This window comes from Muntiacus reevesi, chromosome 13, assembly GCF_963930625.1.
Source record: "Muntiacus reevesi chromosome 13, mMunRee1.1, whole genome shotgun sequence".
NCBI classification, from domain to species: Eukaryota; Metazoa; Chordata; class Mammalia; order Artiodactyla; family Cervidae; genus Muntiacus; species Muntiacus reevesi.
This window is the reverse complement of record NC_089261.1, coordinates 8,534,194-8,552,030: the sequence shown is the minus strand read 5'-3', so window position 1 is coordinate 8,552,030 and position 17,837 is coordinate 8,534,194. Positions and strand designations below refer to the sequence as shown.

General features: G+C 46.5%; 1 protein-coding gene across 3 annotated transcripts in view; it reads left to right on the top strand.

Annotated features, from left to right (window-relative positions):
- SGSM1 (small G protein signaling modulator 1) overlaps positions 1-17,837 on the top strand; it is a 75,086-nt gene that overhangs the window by 52,679 nt on the left and 4,570 nt on the right. For 2 of the 3 annotated variants that reach the window (XM_065904457.1, XM_065904456.1), the window contains 9 exons: positions 1,269-1,401; positions 2,500-2,678; positions 3,888-3,956; positions 4,922-5,512; positions 9,070-9,194; positions 9,972-10,054; positions 13,876-13,985; positions 15,818-15,914; positions 17,590-17,757. In XM_065904457.1, the coding sequence (XP_065760529.1) occupies positions 1,269-1,401; positions 2,500-2,678; positions 3,888-3,956; positions 4,922-5,512; positions 9,070-9,194; positions 9,972-10,054; positions 13,876-13,985; positions 15,818-15,914; positions 17,590-17,757 (1,555 nt within the window). Of the gene's footprint in view, positions 1-1,268; positions 1,402-2,495; positions 2,679-3,887; positions 3,957-4,921; positions 5,513-9,069; positions 9,195-9,971; positions 10,055-13,875; positions 13,986-15,817; positions 15,915-17,589; positions 17,758-17,837 lie in introns of all 3 variants that reach the window. The other variant, XM_065904455.1, reaches the window with a different exon arrangement.

Sequence of the window (17,837 nt, the reverse complement as noted above, 5' to 3'; positions counted from 1 at the left end):
AGACTTTGGGGGGATGGAGACTATGGGGACCTCTTATCATTCTTCAAAGAATGAAGAATGCAAGTGTACATGTTTTTAAAAAGTTTTAAGGTATTATGTCTCTGCTGCACCCACCCCACCCCCAGTTCTGATCCCCTAGATTAATGACTAGAATCAGTTTGGTGTAGAACTTGCTATACGTTTCCTATACTTATACATTCACAGGTATGTCTATACAGATAAAGCTGAAATTCATTTTTTAATGAGGTGACATTATATTTGCATTTTGAGTGATCAACTTACTTTTTTATGAAGGACATCTTTCAGATCCTAGGTGAAATACTGCATGTTAGAACCTTAGCCCCTCATATATGCATGGACCATAATTTAGTCAAATCTTCCTCTAGTGATGGACAGCTAGGCTGTTCCTGTTTCTTTTCTTTTTTTTTAATTATTTCAGCAGTGCTATAGTCAACATCTTTATAAGCATATACCTTTCTATACTAGTTTTCTTATTTCAACGGTAGATTCTTAGAAATAAAGCTGTTTGATGTCCATTTTCAATTTAAATGGATATAGCAGCTTACCTTTCTCGAAAAGTTAAAGTGTTCATAATCCCTGGCAGTCTGTGAGCATGATTGCACATTTCCTAAGGAATGCAAAAGATTTATCGACTTCTGGGCCCCACTCCAGCTTTACTGATTGAGCACTTCTAAGAGTGGACCCCAAGAATTTATATTTTGAGAGTTTCCCACGGAATTCCCTGGCAGACCAGTGGTTAGGACTCCATGCTTTCATCGCTGAGGTCCCAGATTCAATTCCTAGTCAGGAAACTAAGATCTCTCGGGCCATGCATTGCAGAAAAAAAAAGAAAAGAAAGTTCCCCAAGTGCTCCTAGAGATCTCCCCAGTTTGGGAAGCACGATCCTAAGGACAAATTGGCTGAAACAATAAATAGTCAAAACGGGTGTTTTTCATCTAACACCTCTGCACCCACTTACTACCTGCTGGGTTGTATTGTTCTATCAGGGCTGATGGAACACCGTACTCCCTGCTGTTTTAGTTACTTGACACTATAGAGGTGTATTTCTTACTCATTTATTAATAACAGCAATTGGAGATTTCCTAGGCTTTTTCAAATATGATGCCATCACGGACATCTGTGTCCATGTGGGTTTGCTTGTTCACAGCATGATCACTGAGGGCTCGGTCTGATGCTGGGACTACTGGGTCCCAGAGCCCATGCCCTCGTTTTGTGCTGACCAAATCTTTGCCTCCCCCACCTATCAGAGTTACGAGGAGCAGGAGCTGCTACGTCTCATCTACTACGGGGGCATCCAGCCGGAGATCCGCAAAGCCGTGTGGCCTTTCCTCCTGGGCCACTACCAGTTCGGGATGACAGAAACAGAGAGAAAGGAGGTTGGTTAACCCAGAGGGGCAGTGGGGTCCTTGGCAACAGGAAGAACCAGGTACCGTGGGGGGTGGGGGAGCTCTAGTCCCCTGGTGGACCAGGGGGACAGGGAGATATGGGGGAGCAGGAAGGTTGAGAGCAGCGCCGTCCATTAAATGCAGCACAAACCACAGATGTCGTTTCTTTCAAATAGCTTTTTTGAGATAATGGTAGATTCACATGCACTTGTAAGAAATAATGCAGAGACATCTCCTTCATCCAGCTTTCCCACAATGGTAACTTCTTGCAAAACTGTAATACAATTTATCATAAGCAGGGTATTGACATCAACATGGATATATACTGGCAGTATATCAATCTTCATTTTTAAAGTTCATATTCTATTGCATTTCTTTTTGTTGTTGTCTATAATAAATATGTCTATTTTTTTAATTGAGATATAGTTTATTTACATTATGTTAGTTTCAGGCATTTAATATACTGATTTAAAATTTTTATAAATTAGGGATTTCCTTGGTGGTGCAGTGGTTAAGACTCTGTGCTTCCCATGCATGGAGCATGGGTTCAATCCCTGGTCTGGGAACTAAGATCCATATGGCATGCAACATAATCGAAAAATAAGATTAAAAAAATTATTTTAAACTAACTGATTAACATAGTGCCTGACATATAGTAGACATTCAATAAATATTTTACTCAGTCCAGACATCTGGACTTAACAATAAAAAAATGTTTTTATAAATTACAGTCCATTTATAGTCATTATAAAATATTGGGTATATTCCATGTGCTGTATAATATTTCCTTATACACACACACACACACACACATATATATATATGCATGTATATATATATATGTCAGTCTTGATCAGACTTCCCATTTTACTTGTACTCACGTGTGTGTCTATTTAGTTCTCCACAGTTTTATCACACGAGTGGGTTTGTGTATCACCCCCACAGTCAACATGCTGAACATTTTCTGGTGCTGCTGTGGTCCTCATGTCCTCTTATAGCCATACCCACCTCCCTCTGCTCACTCCCATCCCTGACCCCTGGCAGCCACTGATCTGTTCTCTCCGGCTGACTGTGCATCTGCCCTGGCAGGTAGACGAGCAGATTCACGCCTGCTACGCGCAGACCATGTCCGAGTGGCTGGGCTGCGAGGCGATCGTGCGGCAGAGGGAGCGGGAGTCCCACGCGGCTGCCCTGGCCAAATGCTCGTCGGGGGCCAGCCTGGACAGCCACCTGCAGCGGATGATGCACCGGGACTCCACCATCAGCAACGAGGTGATGGGCGGCTCCCTGCTGGGGGCCAGGTGGAGGCTAAAAGCTGGGCTCTGCTTCGTGGGGCTGTTGAAGGAAGAGCGAGGGCTGGGTGTCTGGGGCCTTAGCACAGACCTGACTCCAAACTCCAGCCCCTTCATTTCTTAGCTCTGGGGCTCAGGCAAGCAGCTTTACTACTGGGCCGCAGTCACCTCATCTATGAAATGGAAATGATCGTTTGTGTAGGGGAGATTTGCGTGCAGCTCCAACAAGATAGTATATATTAAAGTACCCAGCACAACATTAGACGTTCACTTATTCAGCAAATGCTATGGGGTACCTACCATGTGCCAGGTACTGTCAGCAATGTCCTGGAATGTCAGGAATGCTCCAGTGAACAGGTCAGACATATCTGTCCTGGTGGAGCCCCAAGTTTAGCAGCCAAAAGCTGGAGGTAAAAAGAAAGTCAGTTCCCTTCACCAATGATGTATCAGTCATCAATTGCCACGCTAATACTGTGTAACAAACAACCCCCAAAAGCCAATGACATCCAACAATAACGATTTCTTTTTTACTCATGAGTCTGTGGGTCAGCTGGGCAGTTCTGCTCAGCTGAAAGGTTTGTTGTTCTATGTTGGGTTCTCACGTGTCTGGGGTGGCTCAACCCTGCTCCTCATGCCTCATCCTCCAGCAGACTAGCCTGGTCACCTTCTCACAATGAAAGCAAATCTTTAAGAGAAAAAGCAGAAATGCACAAGCATTTTTATGTGTGTGCCCTGTCGAGTTTGCTAACATCCCATTGGCTGAAGCAGGTCACACGGCCTAGCTTTGCTTCAGAGTAGACACAAACTGGAAGTTATAGGGCAAAAAGCATGTATACAGGGAAGGAGCAGAAAATAGGCATTAATACAGCCAGTCCTTTGAGTTCAAAGTCTCAAGTGCAGAGCATTTAAAAGTGGCGGTCTCTGGTTGCAGGGGGGAGGTGGAGGTCCTGTGGATTGTATAGCCTCCGAAGGGGCTCTGGGGATGAGCGATGAGGGATGAGCCCCCCACCCACTTTAATTTGACACATAGGAAGCTGAGGCCCTGGGAGGGGACTTGCTCATGTCAGGAATAGAGATAAGACCACACTTAGTGACTCCCAGCCTAGCACTCCGTCCTGAGCTCAGCGCCGGGACCCTGAGCCTAGATGCAGCCTCACCTGAGCTCCCTCCTGCCCCCTTTTCCTCTCAGTCCTCCCAGAGTTGCAGTTCCGGCCGCCAGAACATCCGCCTGCAGAGCGACTCCAGCAGCAGCACACAGGTGACCCCCCAGAGGCCCCGCCCCCTCCGCCCATCCACCTCCCTCCAGCCGGGAGTAATGGGATCAGAAGTCCCTCATCTCCAGATCACTAAAGATTTCTCTGTTTTAGCTTTTTATACTTCCATTAAAAATTGAAGTTCTGCCTACACAAGTGATACGTGAATCTCTTCTGCCTATTAAAATAATATTGCAGAGAAAACTAAATTTGGTTTTGCCCAGCCCTAACCCCTACATGCCCTCCCTAGAAATAACATTGCCATCTTCCCTGAATATACTTTGTTTTCTAGTTTTGACTTTGGAGTTAGGAAAATGTTTTGTTTTGTTTTTTTAACACGACTGAAAGCAATTTAATCGAAAAGAAATCTTTTTAAAACCAGAAGCACATGAAATTACCAGTAAATCAAGTGGGTGATATAACCACACCAAAGAAATATTTCAAATGACCTTGGGACATGATCTTATACAGTCTGCATTGATGGGATATGGCCTAAAGACACAAATAACCACAAATAGATCTTGGATATATACCCTGGAGACTTTTCCATAATATTTCATATTCATCTAAGTGTTCTTGAAAATTGATTCATAATGGTTAACTACATGGATATATTTTAAGCCTGTTCCTTATGCAGTTAACTAATTAGTTAACTTAAAAAAATTTTTTGTGCACATAATTTTGTGTGATGAAAGGTTTTCTTCCTCAGAGCCAACTGCAATGCTCCCTTGTTTCTTTCTGGATCTTTCTATGCCTGTTCCTGCATACGGAGCACTTTTAAATTTTCTACAAATGGGAGACTATGTCCCACCTTGTTCTGCCTCCATCTTTTTACTGACTGCGTAGCGTTCCCCTGTATGCATGTTCCATATTTGAACCAACCCCCTGTGGATAGCTATTCAGCTCGGTGCTGGAAGCAGCACCATGGCAGACATCCTAGCCCATCTGTCTTTGTGCACCTTGTCTGCAGGTCTTTGAGTCTGTGGACGAGGTGGAGCAGGTGGAGGCAGAAGGCAGGCTGGAGGAGAAACCGACCAAGATCCCCAACGGGAACCTGGTGAATGGCACCTGCTCCCCAGACTCAGGCCATCCCTCCTCCCACAACTTCTCCTCGGGCCTCTCGGAGCACTCAGAACCCAGCCTGAGCACGGAAGACAGCGTCCTGGATGCCCAGCGCGCCGCCCCCCTGGTGCTTCGACCCAGGGACAGCAGCATGGATGACGGGCAGAGCAGTGAGGCCACCACGTCCCGGGATGAGGCCACCCGTGAGGAGCTGGCCGTGCAGGACAGCCTGGAGAGCGACCTCCTGGCCAACGAGAGCATGGACGAATTCATGTCCATCACTGGCAGCCTGGACGTGGCTCTGCCCGAAAAGGAGGGCCCCGCGATGGAAGGCTGGAGGGGCAGCGAGGTGGAAAAGCAGAGCCAGGTGGACAGTGAGGACAACCTCTCAGAGGAGCCTGAGATGGAGAGTCTCTTCCCCGCGCTCGCTTCTCTGGCCGTGACCACCTCGGCCAACAGCGAGGCATCCCCTGTGTCTTCCAGTGGCGTCACCTACTCCGTAAGTCACCAGGATTTTCCTCCTCTTTGTTTTCTGCAGCCGTGGAAGGGTGGCAAACCTCTATTATCCAGAACGACCTCTGTTTCATTGCCTTTACCCCATCATGGAGGGTTCACTGTAGAAATCCATTTGGAAGAGAAGGTAATTTAATACTTAAAGAACACAGACTTTTGCAGACAAACAGTGCTGGGTTCAAATCCCAGCTTAGGCACATCTTGGTTTATGCTCAGGTCCAGTATCTCTTGAATATTTTACTTTCTTGCCATAAAAACCCAGAGGGAAGAATGTCAACTGAAAAGGTTTTCCAAGCCAAGGATCATGTACCTGTTTTATTTTGGGGGCTTCCCTGGTGACTCAGAGAGTAAAGAGTCTGCCTGCAATGCAGGAGACCCAGATTCAATCCCTGGGTTGGGAAGATCCCCTGGAGAAGGGAATGGCTACCCACTTCAGTGTTCTTGCCTGGAGAATCCCACGGACAGAGGAGCCTGGTGGGCTACAGTCCATGGGGTCACAAAGAGTTGGACACAACTGAGCGACTTCACTTTCTTTTTTTAATTTAATTTTTTTGGCCTTGCAGCATGGCTTGGGGAATCTTAGTTCCCTGACCAGGGACCAAACTCATGCCCTCTGCAGTGGAAGCTAGGAGTTATAACCACTGGATCACCAGGGAAGTCCCCACATCCATTTTCTTTTAAAGAATTTGTTATTTCTATCACAAAGAGTCAGTCAGTCAGACTAGGCTGGATCCAAAAACCTAAAGTTGTCTGGCCCAACTCTGCCTCTCCCCCAAGGCAGTAGTAGTGACTCATTCTGCCCAAATTATCTGGTGTTTACCCTCATGTCTGAAAATAATATACTTGTATTGCTACTGCTTGATATGTTTTTGTTTTTCTTCAGTTTTAGATATTGCCTGTTGACTTCCCATTGTGGAGGAAGAGGATTCAGTCTTCTTCCTTCCCTACCCCTGCACCCTCACCACACAAGTGAAACCACCCATTCCCCATCCAGCCACTATAGTCACAGTAATTTTAGTTAAATGACTGTTCTCTGTTTATACTATATAGCAATATAATGCATATTAAATTGCATGTTTTCCTGTAAAAAATTTTGTTTTTCCTAGAAGTGTTTTTGTTTTTTTATTTGTTTGTTACATGTATATTGCAGCATATATATATATATCTTGATCTTCAGTTCAGTTCAGTTCAGTTGCTCAGTCGTGTCCAACTCTTTGCGACCCTATGAACTGCAGCACTTCAGGCCTCCCTGTCCATCACCAGCTCCCGGAGTCCACACAAACCCATGTCCATCGAGTTGGTGATGCCATCCATCCATCTCATCCTCTGTCGTCCCCTTCTCCTCCTGCCCTCAATCTTTCCCAGTATCAGGGTCTTTTCAAAGGAATAAGCTCTCCGCATCAGGTGGCCAAAGTATTGGAGTTTCAGGTTCAACATGAGTCCTTTCAATGAACACCCAGGACTGATCTCCCTTAGGATGGACTGGTTGGATCTCCTTGCAGTCCAATGGACTCTCAAGAGTCTTCTCCAGCACCACAGTTCAAAAGCATTAATTCTTCGGCCCTCAGCTTTCTTTATAGTCCAACTCTCACATCCATACATGACCACTGGAAAAACCATAGCTTTGACTAGGACGGACCTTTGCTGGCAAAGTAATGTCCCTGCTTTCTAATATGCTATCTAGGTTGGTCATAACTTTCCTTCCAAGGAGTAAGCGTCTTTTCATTTCATGGCTGCAATCACCATCTGCAGTGATTTTGGAGCCCAGAAAAATAAAGTCAGCCACTGTTTCCCCATCTATTTGCCATGAAGTGATGGGACTGGATGCCATGATCTTAGTTATCTTGATCTTACTTTATTCTTATATAAAATGAGGATAATAATTCCATATACCTCATAGGATTGTGAGAAAAAAAATAGAAAATGTTCATCAGACAAAATGAAAAAGGCCTTCTCAGGAAACAGCATCAACAAAAATTAAAGTCAGACATCTGATTGGTCCAGATAGAGGAAGTTTTCTCAGTGATGACAGGAGAGGGCTAGGAGGAGGAGGAGAGAGATTCTGTGGAAGAGTGCCCCTCTGAGGAGCTGGGGTGTGACTGTTTTTTCCCTCCCCTGTGAGGAGCTGGGGTGTGACTGTTCTTTCTCCCCCTTGTGAGGAGCTGGGGTGATTATTCTTTCTCTCCCCTGTGAGGAGCTGGGGTGTGACTGTTCTTTCCCCTGTGAGGAGCTGGGGTGTGACTGTTCTTTCTCTCCCCTGTGAGGAGCTGGGGTGTGACTGTTCTTTCTCTCCCCTGTGAGGAGCTAGGGTGTGACTGTTCTTTCCCCTGTGAAGAGCTAGGGTGTGACTGTTCTTTCCCCTGTGAGGAGCTGGGGTGTGACTGTTCTTGCCCTCCCCTGTGAGGAGCTGGGGTGTGACTGTTCTTTCTCTCCCCTGTGAGGAGCTGGGGTGTGACTGTTCTTTTCCCTGTGAGGAGCTAGGGTGTGACTGTTCTCTCCCCTGTGAGGAGCTGGGGTGTGACTGTTCTTGCCCTCCCCTGTGAGGAGCTGGGGTGTGACTGTTCTTTCTCTCCCCTGTGAGGAGCTGGGGTGTGACTGTTCTTTCCATCCCCTGTGAGGAGCTGGGGTGTGACTGTTCTTGCCCTCCCCTGTGAGGAGCTGGGGTGTGACTGTTCTTTCCCTCCCCTGTGAGGAGCTGGGGTGTGACTGTTCTTTCTCTCCCCTGTGAGGAGCTGGGGTGTGACTGTTCTTTCTCTCCCCTGTGAGGAGCTGGGGTGTGACTGTTCTTGCCCTCCCCTGTGAGGAGCTGGGGTGTGACTGTTCTTTCTCTCCCCTGTGAGGAGCTGGGGTGTGACTGTTCTTTCCATCCCCTGTGAGGAGCTGGGGTGTGACTGTTCTTGCCCTCCCCTGTGAGGAGCTGGGGTGTGACTGTTCTTTCTCTCCCCTGTGAGGAGCTGGGGTGTGACTGTTCTTTCCATCCCCTGTGAGGAGCTGGGGTGTGACTGTTCTTGCCCTCCCCTGTGAGGAGCTGGGGTGTGACTGTTCTTTCCCCTGTGAGGAGCTGGGGTGTGACTGTTCTTGCCCTCCCCTGTGAGGAGCTGGGGTGTGACTGTTCTTTCTCTCCCCTGTGAGGAGCTGGGGTGTGACTGTTCTTTCCCTCCCCTGTGAGGAGCTGGGGTGTGACTGTTCTTTCCCTCCCCTGTGAGGAGCTGGGGTGTGACTGTTCTTTCCCCTGTGAGGAGCTGGGGTGTGACTGTTCTTTCCATCCCCTGTGAGGAGCTGGGGTGTGACTGTTCTTTCCATCCCCTGTGAGGAGCTGGGGTGTGACTGTTCTTTCCCTCCCCTGTGAGGAGCTGGGGTGTGACTGTTCTTGCCCTCCCCTGTGAGGAGCTGGGGTGTGACTGTTCTTGCCCTGCCCTGTGAGGAGCTGGGGTGTGACTGTTCTTTCCATCCCCTGTGAGGAGCTGGGGTGACTATTCTTTCCCTCCCCTGTGAGGAGCTGGGGTGTGACTGTTCTTTCCCTCCCCTCCTGGGGGCCCGCAGCCTGAGCTCCTGGACCTGTACACGGTGAACCTACACCGCATCGAGAAGGACGTGCAGAGGTGTGACCGCAACTACTGGTACTTCACGCCCGCCAACCTGGAGAAGCTGCGGAACATCATGTGCAGGTGGCCGGGGCTGGGGGCGGGGCCGTCGGGGGACGGGGGGCGGGGCTGTCGGGGGAAGGGGGCGGGGTTGTCGGGGCGGGGCGGGGCCATCGGGGCGGGGGCGGGGCTGTCGGGGGTGGGGAATGGATGGCGCAGGTGCAAGCGACGGGGAGCACACGATGGAGTGAGGTCCCCTGGATTCAAATCCTTTCTCTACTGTTCATTATGAGGTGTGTGACTTGGTGCGTGTCACTTAATTCTCTGTGCTTTATTCTCTTTATTTGTGAACTGGGATAATGATAGATTTTCCATATGATTAGTTTGAGAATTCAGTGATAAATACATATGTAGTGGACAGAGCATACAGTAAATGCTCAGTAAACAGTAGTTATGATTATTAAGAGGCAGAGGAGAATTCCAGGCAGAGGGGATGGCTCAAGCAGAAACACAGGGGCAAGAACGTGCACTTTGTACAGAAGTAAATATCTCAGTGCAGCCGGCAGGGAAGAAGTCCTGGGAAGTGGTGTGTGAGACTGCGAGGGGGGTTGAGAGGACGCAGCAGACGCCCCTGTCATGCAGTGAAGGGCCTGTAAAGGCTCCTGAGCTTTACGAAGGTCATCCTGGTGACTGCATAGGCTGCTTGAGGAGAATGAGCCCGGGGATGGAAATCCAGGCAGGAGGCTGGGGGAGTTGGTCCAGGTGAGAGGTGGGGGACCGAAGTAGGGTGAGAGGAAAGGAGGAGTGGGATGGAGAGGCAGACTGTGGGTGCCATCACTGGCCGTCCTGTGTGTCTTACAGCTACATCTGGCAGCACATTGAGATCGGCTACGTCCAGGGCATGTGTGACCTCCTGGCCCCGCTGTTGGTCATCCTGGATGATGGTGAGTGTACCCTCCCTGCCCCCGGACTGGGGATGCAGTTTCCTTCCCACGGCAGAGAAGAAAGGTTAACCTTACTTTGTGACTCCATAGACTGGGTTGGTGCAGCTGTTCAGAAGACCCGTCTAGTGAACACATCAAGGTCGTAGTGAAATAAAAAGTTCTTTTGTTCTACATTGACCAACACTTATTTCCAGGTGCCTGACCACCATCCAAGCTTTTGCTAGCCACTGGTTATATAAACATGAATGAAAACAAAGGAAAACTCAGACCGAAATGGCTTCACTGGTGAATTCTACCTAACACTTAACAAAGAATGAATACCAATACTTCATAAACCCTTCTAAAACATAGAAGAGGAGGGAATGCTTCTCAACTCATTCTATGGTGCAGGTCCTTATATGAGGACCTATTGGTACCCAGATAGCAATACTAGATAAAGACATCACAAGAAAAGAAAACTACAGACCAATATCCTTTATGAAATCAAGGTAAAAATCCTCAACAAAACACTAGCTAACTGAATTCATCAAGATATAAAAAGGATTATATATCGTTATCAAATGGGATCTATCCCAGGAATACAAGGCTGACTCAATATATGAAATTCAATCAGTGCAATTCACTACATTCATAGAATAAAGGATGAAGGTCACATGATCATGTCATCATACAAAATTCAACAGCCTTTCGTGAAAAAAAATTCAGCAAATTCAGAACAAAAGAGAACTTAATCAACGTGATAAAAGACATCTCTGAAAAACCCACAACTAATACACAGTGATGAAATTCTGAATACTTCTCACCTAAAGTCAAGAGTATGACAAAGATGTCCACTTCTGCCACAAAAGGCCCTATCCTGGACAATTACTGAAGAAAAAGGAATAAAGACATCTAGGTTGGAAAGGAAATAAAACCATCTGTATTTGCAGATGGTATGATCTTGCATACAGAAAATCCTAAGGAGTCAAAAAAATATTAGAACTAATAAGCAAGTTCAGCAAGATTGCAGGATATAGAACTTATACAGTTCTATATTATATTTAGATATATTATATTCAATTATATTTCTGTACTATTGCAATAAACAATCTAAAAATGAGAATAGAAAAGCAATTCCATTTGCAGTAGTTTCTAGAAGAGTGAAATATTTACAAATAAATTTAACAGAAGTGCAAGATTTGTACACCAAAAACTTTAAAATGTTGCTGAATATAGTGAGCCAGAAACACAAAAACTGACTCGTTTTTCTTCCAGTGAGCATGTGATTCTTACTCGATTTGAGGTTGCAAATAGACAAATAGATCTCCCCAAAAGGGAACTAAGCAAAAAAAAAAGTAGACCATGAAATTGGATTCTTTGTTATTTCTCACCCAACAGAAAACAAACTTTCATTATACACCCAACAGAACTCACTAGATAGTTAAGCATAAGAGCAAATCTCCAACCATTGCTATCGCCAATTCAGATTAATTTGTTGAAGGTATATAAACCAGAAATAAAAACAAATACATAATATCGATAGAAAAAAAGAACTAGAGGGTTAGAAACGTTAAAACTCTGTTGCCACCCAAAATTCACTTCAGAAACCAAGAGAAGATGCGGCAAATGGACTTAATTTGTCTCCATTGGATTAATCCCCTCAAACAGCTCAGTGGATGACCTTCAGAACTGATAAAATGTAATTTTCAAAAGATTACATGACTCTCACACACAAATAAAATGAACAAAGATTTTATTCAGTGTATTAATGAGGAAACCAGTCAGATATGAAAACTGGCTTCAGGAGCATTTGAGAAGCTGGGCATGTTAGCAACATCAAGGTAAGGGTGCTTCCAGAAAGGGCAAATCTGTAGAGACAGAAAATAGACTCGTGGTTGACAGGGACTGTGAGGAGAGGGAAATAGGTGATGACTGCCAATATGTAGTGTCTTTTGGGGGTGATGATAATGTTCTAAAATTAGATAGAGATAATGGTTCTCAACTCTGAATATACTAAAACCACTGAATTATATTGGGTTGGCTGAGAAGTTTGTCCGGATTTTTCTGTAACATCGTACAGAACATTGTACAGAAAAACCCAAGCAAACTTTTTGGCCAACCCAGTACATTTAAAAGAGTGAATTTATGCTGTGCAAGCCTCAATAAAGTTGTTTAAAAATGAGAAGTATAAGTCGCAACTCTTAGAGCTGAGCATAGTGACGTCTTTCCAGAACGTTCACTGAAGAAGAGGGTGGGAGGTGAAAGAGAAGCCATGCAGTGGAGGAACCTGGAAACACTGCCCCTGTCAGGTGGCCACGGTCATCCCCCATCCTCGGTCACGTCAGTCCTGTACACCCTTGATGTGGTGTGAGTCAAGCGGAACCTCACCTATGTGGCCTTTCTCACAATAACCCATAACCCCAGTCTTACTGTGAGAAAACCATCAGACAAATTCCACTAGAGAGGCATCCCATAGAACACCTGGCATGCCCTCTTCATAACCATCAGGTCACCAACAACAGGGAAGGTCTGAGTCACAGTTAGAGCCCAGAGGAGCCTGAGGAGAGATGACAGTCCTTTAGTCCATCCTAAAGGAGATCAGTCCTGGGTGTTCATTGGTAGGACTGATTTTGAAGTTGAAACTCCAATACTTTGGCCACCTGAAGCGAAGGGCTGACTCATTTAAAAAGACCCTGATGGTGGGAAAGATTGAGGGCAGGAGGAGAAGGGGACAACAGGGATGAGATGGTTGGATGGCATCACCGACTCAGTGGACATGGGTTTGGGTGGACTCTGGGAGCTGGTGATGGACAGGGAGGCCTGGCATGCTGTGGTTCATGGGATCGCAAGGAGTTGGACATGACTGAGTGACTGAACTGAACTGAAGTAGGTCATTAATTGTAACAAATGTACAAATTAATGGGAGATGTTAGTAATGGGAGGAACTAGGTGTGAGGTAAATGGAAACTCTACACTCTTCTCAATTTTTCTGTAAATCTAAACTGTTCTGAAAAATAAAGAAAATGAACAAGATTCTGTGGTTACTTGGGTAACCTTCTTATAACTTTCTCTAAAGCTACTTGACTTTAAGAGAAAATAGGTACTGTTTTCAAATTATTCTTTAAACACTGGGTTGAACAGTATGAAACGGATTTTGTTTTTTTTTTTTTTTGGCTGTGCCATGCAGCTTGCAGGATCTTAGCAGTTCCCCAACCAGGGATTGAATCCATGCCCTCATCAGTGCAAGTGTGGAGTCCTAACCACTGGACCAGGGATTGAACCCATGCCCTCAGCGGTGAAAGTGTAGTGTCCTAACCACTGAACCACCAGGGAATTCCCAACATAAATCTTTTAAATTCCATAAATACTCAGAGCTTTTTTTTCCCTTAGTATATACAGTCACTCTCTAAGTAGCATTTCCCAAAGTTGCTTGACCTTTGCATAACACCTGCAAACACCCTTCCAGTATTGACACTTGTTATTTTAATACAGTGGTTCTCAGACAGGAGAGTTTCATGAGCCCCACAGAATTTTTTTCAAGACATTTGGGACCAAATATTGTCAACTTTTTATTAGAGCAACTAGGGATCTTTAAAACACAGTGTTTGCTGTCACCATTGTTTCCTAAAAGAAAGGATGCTCTATTTCCACACCTCTCAGGGGGGAAGTGCATAATGAAAGATTGGAGAGCATCCCTTGAAATGATGTGCATGGGTATACTCCATGTCCTTACGTTTTTTATTTGGCTGTGGACTTAATGAACCGGCTTGGACCCTCGGACCATCACTCTGGGACCTTGGGCAGTGGCAGAGTTGACTCTTTCTTCTGTACTCTTTCCCCAGAGGCCCTTGCCTTCAGCTGCTTCACCGAGCTCATGAAGAGGATGAACCAGAACTTCCCCCACGGGGGCGCCATGGACACACACTTTGCCAACATGAGGTCGCTAATCCAGGTATGACCTTGTGCTTCTCTGTAATATAACTTATTCCAGCTCAACCCAATGGACCACAAACCAACTTAATAGCCACGCCTAGTTTAAATTAACTCAGTAACTCAGTCCTACTTCACTCAGCCCAGTTAAGTTAAACTGAAAAACTCAATTCAAATTAACCTTCACCCAACAGCTCAAGTTGACTCCACTGGATTCATTCTTACTGAGCATTTACTTGGCCCAGGCACTGTGGCTACAATGATGAACAAGACACTGTCCTTGCCCTTAACAGGACATTTGATTGTATTGGTCCTTTTCTGCAGAGAAAGGTGGTGGCGGTTGTGGTTTTGTCGCTAAGTCGTGTCTGACTCTTTGCGACCCCACGGACTGCAGTCCGCCAGGCTCCTCTGTCCATGGGATTTCCCAGGCAAGAATACTGCAATGGGTTGTCATTTCCTCCTCCAGACTGCAAAGAAATATTTGAGTATATTTCTTTCTCTCTCTTTCTGTCATACACACAGAGATAGAGAGAGAAAGAGAGCTTTATTGAGATAAATTCATATATTGTAAAATTTGCCTTTTTGAAATGTTGGATTCATTGGCTCTTAGAATAGTCACAGGTGTGAAATCATCATCACTGTCTAATGTCAGAACACTCTCATCCCCTTGAGAAAGAATCTCTATCTCCTGAGCTTCCCTGGTGGTTCAGTGGTAGAGACACCAACCACCAACACAGGAGACGCAGGTTTGATCCCTGGGCTGGGAAGATCCCCTGGAGAAGGAAATCGGCTGGTAAAGAATCCACCTGCAATGCGGGAGACCTGGGTTCCATCCCTGGGTTGCAATGATCCCCTGGAGAAGGGAACGGCTACCCACTCCAGTATTCTTGCCGGGAGAATCCCATGAACTGTATAGTCCATGGGGTCGCAAAGAGTCGGACATGACTGAGCGACTTTCACTTTCCAGTACCCTTGCCTGGGAAGTCTGTAGACTGCGAAGCCTGGCGGGCTGCAGTCCGTCGAGTCACCGAAGAGTTGGACGTCGCTTAGCAACCAAACAGCAGCAAACACCACCACCATTAACAGCAATCCCTCTCCCCTGCTCCTGGCAGCCACTAGTCTACTTTCTGTCTCTGTAGATTTACCTCTTCTGGACATTTCACGTAAACGGAGTCACACAATATGTGGCTTTTTGTGTCTGGCTTTTTTCATGTAGCATGATGTTTACAAGGTCCGTCCATGTTGCAGCATGCATCGACATATCATTCCTTCTATTGTTGAATATTCCATTGCATAGATAGACCACATTTTGTATACCCATTCATCCTCTGATGGATACTTGGGTTGTTTACACTTTTTTGGCTATTATGAATAACGCCGTGGTGTACATCCATGTGTAAGTTTCTATATGGACGTAGGTTTTCATTTTTGTTGGGGATATACCTACAAGTAAAACTACAGCTGTACCATTCTAATTCCCACCAGCAGCACACGAGGTTCCATTTTCTCTACATCCTCTCAGCCCTTTGTTGTCTGTCATTTTTATTATAGCCACCCTAGTGGATATGAAATAGTAGCTCATTATGGTTTTGACTTGCATTTTCCTAATTACTAATGATGGTAAGCACGGTTTCTGTGCATATTGGTTATTTGCATATCTTCTTTAGCAAAAGACTGGGTTAGGTTGCGTCAGATTGATTTCCACTTCAAATTCTTTGACCATTTTTAAGCTCCACCCGGTTGTTAAGGGCTGTGCGGTGTCTGCTATGGGGATGTAGCATCATTTATTCGACTGTCCCCTCTGACGCAGCCTTTGCCAAGGAGGCTGATGCCTTTCTTTCCTTCCTCTGACAGATCCTGGACTCAGAGCTCTTCGAGTTGATGCATCAGAATGGGGACTACACTCATTTCTACTTCTGCTACCGCTGGTTCCTGCTGGATTTCAAGCGAGGTACACACCTCCAACTGGGACCTTGTTCCCAGACTCTTGGTAGCAGAGTCCCAGGGGGAAAAGATACCACAGCAGTGAGGCTGGGACGTGTTGGGGCAAAGCCACTGGACTAGAGTAACACCTGTCTGTTGAGTTCTGCCTACAGTTTTCCTACCGTATCCTGCAGAGACACTGTGTAGTAGGTGTTCTCACAATCCCCACTTTACAGATGAGGAGACTAAGGCTGAGAAGAGCTAAATTCAGACCTAGCAGTGACAGAGCCAGGATCTGAGCCCCCGTCTGTCTACCCAAGCCCAGTTCCCTACCATTCTGTTCAGTGGCTTATCAGAGGCCAAGAACTCTGAAGCCCGTGAAGTCTGTTTCCCATGTGACTGAGAAATGATGTCTGACACAGTGCATGGCTATCTTGCCAATTGGGGATGATGCTGATAATAATATCTAGCCTGTATGCATACGTGTGTGCTCAATTGCTCAGCTCTGTCCAACTCTTTGCGACCCCATGGACTGTAGCCTGCCAGGCTCCTCTGTCCATGGGATTCTCCCAGCAAGAATACTGGAGGGGGTTACCATTTCCTCCTCTAGGGGATCTTCCTGACCCAGGGCTCCAACCTGGGTCTCCTGAGTCTCCTGCTTTGACAGGCTGATTCTTTATCACTGAGCCACCTGGGAATCCCCTAACCTGTATAAAGGTGTTTATTAAGGGCCAGGCACTGTGCTGAGACATTTCTATGTATTATTTCTTCAGCCCTTTATTTTTAAAAAATATTTGTTTATGTATCTGTTTATATGACTGTGTTGTCTTAGTTGTGACACATGGGATCTTTTGTTGCCACACACAGGCTTTTCATTGCAGTGCATGCGATTGTGGGATCTTAGTTCCCCAAGCAGGGATTGAACCTGTGTCCCCTGCATCGCAAAGCAGATTCCTAACCACTGAACCATCAGAGAAGTCTCTTCAGTCCTTTATTACTATTGGTATCACACCATGTGAAGTTCCCTGGTGACTCAGTGGTAAAGAATCTGCCTACTAATGCTGGAGACTAGGGTTTGATTCCTGGGTTGGCAAGATTCCCCTGGAGAAAGAGATGGCAACCTCCTCCACCAACATCACCACACTTACAGATGCGGAAAAGAAAGGGCTCATGGAGGGGAAGTAATTATCCCAAGGTCACCTTGCTCATAAGTGATGGAGCCGGGATTTAGACTGATTTTTATTGGACACAGGAAGCCTTACTCTCCATCCTTACTCTGGTGTCTCTCTTTATTAGACCCAGAAGCAGCAGCCAACTCTGCCTGGGTGCAAGGGGAAGGGGAGGTACCCCATGGGTGCTAGAGGAGCTGGAGGGTGCAGGCAGAGAGCAGGACCTTGGCCCGGGGTCAGGGCAGGGACAGGTCAAGGAAAACCAAATCTCCTGCCCAGTTCCTCCACTCACAGGATGTCGGAGGTGGAAACATGCAACCCACCTAGTCTGCCCAGCCTCTTCCACAGAAAGGGGAAACAGGCTGCTGTCAGATGACAGCGCCCAGGTCACTTGCCCTGGCCTGAGCTCTGTCTGCCGCCCCAGGACAGAAGCTCAGAGCACGGCCGGCCTGGGATCCTCCTCGAGGGCGGGCAGCACTGTGAGCTCCGAGGGGGACTCTCCCCACGCGTGTGTGTGTGTTGGTGTCTTGGCAGAACTCATCTATGATGACGTCTTCTCCGTCTGGGAGACCATCTGGGCAGCCAAACACGTCTCATCCGCCCACTACGTCCTGTTCATCGCGCTGGCGCTGGTGGAGGTCTACCGTGACATCATCTTGGAGAACAACATGGATTTCACAGACATCATCAAATTTTTTAACGGTACCCACGTGATCAGTATCTCATCCGAAGGGGGCAGGCTTCTGGAGGGCCCCTTCCTGGGTCCTGGAGAGGGATGGATG